The sequence below is a fragment of the Pygoscelis adeliae genome, unplaced genomic scaffold, assembly GCF_000699105.1.
Source record: "Pygoscelis adeliae isolate BGI_AS28 unplaced genomic scaffold, ASM69910v1 Scaffold174, whole genome shotgun sequence".
Taxonomy (NCBI): domain Eukaryota; kingdom Metazoa; phylum Chordata; class Aves; order Sphenisciformes; family Spheniscidae; genus Pygoscelis; species Pygoscelis adeliae.
Window position 1 is genome coordinate 5,891,341 of NW_008824676.1, and position 5,129 is coordinate 5,896,469.

The 5,129-nt window shown below is 40.3% G+C and overlaps 1 protein-coding gene across 1 annotated transcript in view; it reads left to right on the top strand.

Moving 5' to 3' along the window:
- The window catches only part of ZFPM2 (zinc finger protein, FOG family member 2), a 252,493-nt gene that overhangs the window by 242,385 nt on the left and 4,979 nt on the right, over nt 1-5,129 (top strand). The window contains exons 6-7 of the mRNA XM_009323098.1: nt 81-287; nt 4,216-4,440. Coding sequence (XP_009321373.1) covers nt 81-287; nt 4,216-4,440 — 432 coding nt within the window. The remainder of the gene's footprint in view (nt 1-80; nt 288-4,215; nt 4,441-5,129) is intronic.

Below are 5,129 nucleotides of genomic sequence, written 5' to 3' on the forward strand. Positions count from 1 at the left end.
GTGAAGATATGGCACTGATGTTTTAAGTTCTGGAATCTGATATCATCAATTAAATCTTTCTGCTTTTATGTTTCCTGTAGGAGGGCAGCTTTGGTGTACCACGACCAAGGCCATCTCAGAGGGTGAAGAGCTGATTGCCTTTGTTGTAGATTTTGACTCAAGGCTGCAAGCTGCTAGTCAGATGACTCTCACAGAAGGGATGTATCCTGCACGCCTGCTGGACTCAATACAATTGCTCCCTCAACAAGCTGCAATGGCATCTATTTTGCCTACGGCTATTGTGAACAGTAAGTGATGAATGCTATTCTCTGGCTTTTTTTAAAACAGCAGTACTTTAAGGCACATATGAAGAGCTAATACAGCAATAGTGAATTCAAGACCACAGAAACCACACGACTTAAAACTCACAGCTCGAAGCCTGCTTTTGTTCCCCCATCAATTCAGATGAACTCGCAGACATAAAAGGAGGAAGAAGAGCGGGCTGGCAGCCGGGCTCTGCAAGAGCCTCACCCAGAGTACCTGACCTGCCCTCGTCTGGAGGTTCTGTGATTTGCTCCCAGAGGCGATAGGATCAGAAACTGTTAAAAAATGAGATAACATAGGCCTGTTGGCTCACAAAGTCCAGCCTCTGCTGCTCAAGTAAGCTTGTTGCTTACAGCTGCAGCTTCTGGTAATAATTCATGATACTCAACGGAAAGAAAGAACACATCTCTTCGGTGGCCGTTTCAAAATGCAGCGGAGATCATGCTTTGTAGTAGCCCTGATTTACTGTAGTATCTCCACTCAATGTGGCTACCCAAGAATGTTTTCACGTCCTCTGGACATCAATAGACCCTATCATGGACAAAATACAGCATGTAATTAAGTGCTGCCCTTAGAGAGGAGGGATGTGAGTACATAAGTCAGTTCCTGAGCTGGGACAATTCAGCTTGAATGTTCTGCTTATGAAATTTCATTTCTTTAACTTTTTCTTATTACTGCTTTTTACTTTTTTTGCAGCCCTAGTTCCTCATCCTCCTCTCTAAGTACTTTTCAAATATATTATCTGTTACCATGATCCTTACCAGTCGTCACTGAGACCCATTGCACATCCCTAGTTCTCAGTACTTTTTAAGCCTGTCCATTTAAGACCCCGTGTTGGAGCACTTCCCCATGCTTCCCATGGTTTGTAAGCACTGTAATGAGTCTTTCAGGTGTGAATGCACACACAGGCACATGATCTGCCACTCGGGCTTACACTGAATAGCACTGTATCTTGAACAGTCACACTACCTTCCAGCTCTTCAGACAGGACTAGTTAAAATATCTGTGATGATACCTTTCATTCCATCTTTTCCTTTTTTTTTTTAATTGCTTATTTTCTGGGTAAACAATCTTGATAGTTACATGTTTATTATTAGTCTGTTTTAAAAGATAAACCTTAAAATGTCTAAGTAAGTCATCCAAGTCCTCCCTTCAAGAGAGTGAGTTGGCAGCAACCTCAAGACCTTTAGCTAAGCACATTCATTTTTACCCTAGCAGTGGGGCTGCTGTGAGCTGACATATCTGTTCACAGAACCAGCAATTAGCACTGTACAGGACCTTTCCAAAAGAAGGTGTCAGAAGCCCCTAAAATGGACCACCAAGTTTACCACAGTTAGGGCAGACCAGTGTTTATAGCCAACAGCTGCAAGGGAGCCACCAGGGAGGGAGTTACCTAGCCTAAAGGGCAGCGACTCATTCACAGCTTGTTTCAGCTGAGGGTGTATTTTTGTGTAAATCTACAGGAGGCCAACTCTGGCCTTCGGCAAAGTAGTCAGATTTCTACAGCATCAAATTTCTGGAAACACCTTTGCTGCCAGCACTGCCTTTTGCTCTGATCATTGCTACTTCTGCTGCTGAGAGGGCTCTAAGTGCATCAGCTCTTGTTATACAGGCTTAGCAGCAACTCGGAGTAACCTGTGTACTCTTAACTCCAGGAGGCTGCTGAAGTAGCAAGTCTCACTGTCCAGAACTTTCCACCCCGGTTCTGACTCTGCCTCTGACCAGACAGGGCTGTTTCCACATTTCATTGTTGAGCTGGTGAAATTCAGTTTCTTCAGTAAAGTCTCGAGCCAGATGTGAGTCCAGTAATATGCTGAATGAACCTCTAGATTGATAGTGAGACATCTCTTAACCATTCTTTTGCTAGATCTCTGAAAAAAATCCAGTTTCTAGAAAAATTGTGTTGTAGGGTGGGTTTTTTTTAATGTTTCCTAAGATTTTCTATTTGAAAAATCAAAATTAGAATATCACCTTTGGCTCATTCAGCTTGAACTTGAATGTTTCATCCATTTGAAGCCGAAAACAAATGCTGAAATGTGAACTTTCCCATGAGATGGACATTTCAAATGATGCAAGCTGTATCAGTAATGTTTTAATAGTGGTATATACTGGAATAGTAACGGCTCCATTAAACGTTTGTGTGTTAAATTCATGCACAATTACTCAGTGGCAAATGGAAAAACAGAAACTGATAGTGATTAAAATATTTTATGCAAATTCATGAGCAGAAAAATAGGCAAGCATTAGCAATGCAGTCAGAGAAGCGAACTAAGCAATGTAAATTTTGGCTACATTTGTAGATATTTAACAAATAAAAAACTCACCCATTTCAATGGGTTGGAGTCTTCAACTTTGTTCACCCAAAGGAATTGGAACAGAGCAATTGTCCTATACACATCACTGTTTGAAATTAAACATAAATTGTCATGAATGATAATGAATTACATCATCAGCTACACATGCCATATTTTCAGAGCACCCAACCATTCTTCAAGACTAAGTTAATTACAATCAGTAGCAGTTTTCTGCATTCTGAAGTCAGTGGGAGTTTTGATGTTGACCAAGATGTGTTTTGATGTTGACTACAATTGCCCATTCCCTGATCCTGAGGTCGGCTGGCACAGTCTGGCTGCACTCATAATCTTATCCTCTCTTAGTCTCAAAAAGGGCAAGAAGTGTCCAAACCAGTTGCAGGGAATGATCCTAGGCCTGTGTAACTCCTGAACTGTATGCAGGAATGGGGAAGGTGTTAATTGACTTAAGCCAAATATATGGAAGGGACCATTCTCATGATTTAACAATATAAACAAGAAGTTCCAGTGCTGTAGTCTGGACCCTGTCACTGTTTAAATTACTAGTGTAGATGTACCCTAAATGGCTGGGATTTCTTCCTTGTTCTTACTGATAGGATGACAAGTTCAGCTTCCAGAAAGATCAAACAGGCCTTTTGTCCTTCTGAGACAGATACACAACACGTACTGTGTAGGTATCCTTCTGACAGGATATTAACAACCAAATACCTATCTGCTTTGTGTAAATACACAGTATTCATTATTACTCTTCACATGAGTAAAGTATGTAGCCTTCAGTACATGATGAAAATATCTACTCCCTCTGCTGCTGGAAAGCACACTGTGCAACCTCTGCATTGTCTTCCCCTCAGAGAGGATGCTGACGCTTTGGGATAGAAGGCAATGAAAAATTGCATTCTTAGCAAATATTCCTTTCGCATAGTGAAAAGTGGAACAGTAACAATTTACCAAAAACAAGAGGACAAAAGTGCATTAGAAATTTTAACCTCTAATATTAATAACAACCGGAGCTCGGGAAATAAACATGCTGCTTAGTATAAGACTGCATTCAACACTGTAGGATCTTAAGGAAATGTAATCTAGTCTGGCCTCCTGGATATTAGAACAACAGGATTTTACAGTAATAACTGCATAAGCATTGTGAAAATATACATTCTTCAGAATGATCTGCAATTAGCATTCAAAAATTCTAAGGCCCAATGCTGGAAAGACTTGTGCACACATTAAAAAAAACACAATTGAAAGATGTCACCTATTGAGTAGTGATGTATTGGAAATACAGCTTACTTCTTGAATTAGTACTGCATATTCACAACAAAATTAATTTAATTTCATTTTTTAAATAATTACATGCCAAAAACTTCTAGCAGCTTTTTTATATTAGCTGTTTTTAAAATCTCCTTTTGAAAGAAACAGCTGTCTCCCATGTTCAGTCTCTCACCTGAAAGTGACATTTTAATAAAACCGTGGCTCTGTTTTCAATATTTTATTAAATAAGCATGTGTTTAATGGGGAGGGGAGGAGAATTAATCCAGCTGTGTTAATTGGTTGGCACTGAGTGCACCCTGGCTAACCTGCACCTGGTTATATTTGCTTGTAGAGGACATATTCCCTTGTAAATCCTGTGGCATTTGGTATCGAAGCGAGCGGAACCTGCAGGCCCATCTTATGTACTACTGCAGTGGGAGGCAAAGAGAGGGGCCTCAGCTGTCAGAGGAGAACGAAGATAGTGCTCAGCAGATATCCAGTGTCTGCCCCTTTCCGCAGTGCACCAAAAGTTTTTCTAATGCAAGAGCTCTGGAAATGCACCTGAATTCTCACAGTGGTAAGTACCATGTATTTTCCTGTATCATCTTCTAGATTTAGCTATTTGAAGAATTACTCACTATAGACATTCAGTGGATCAATGTCTCTGCAAATATATGCAAGCATTGGGTGTAGATACTACCAAAATGTCAACAGTTTCTGACCTGTGTTCTACACCAAGCACCTCTCCCAGGTAACCAATGTCATTTCTCTTATCTACTAATCCTCATTTGAATGCTGTCTCTCTCTTAATGTGTCTATACACACATACAGGCAGCATTTCTTTACTGGGGAAGGTATGCTCAGGAATCCAGACAGTTAGACTGCTGCTGCTTGGTCTCTGAGAGATTCAATCAATTACTTCAGGATTCCATCCACCAAATGTGAGTCTGCTAGAGTACAATCTCCACCTACCCTATTTTGATGCCCAGCAGACAAATACACAACACCAGAGAGCAAATCCTGAAATAAGATCTTGGGGTCCTAGAGTAGGCTTCTTAGGCAGGAGGCTTTAAGGACCAGGGTCCAGAATTTTGTATGCTTTTCCCAGGACACTTGTTTCATAAAAAACTTCTTGTTTCATACCAATATTCTTTTCCTTTCTTATGAAACAGAGATAGTATTTTCTTTGTCCATGTTAAAATTGTAATGCTAGATATACAGAAAGTGGTATTACAAAATTCCTGAAATTAAAAATCTGGAACTCAG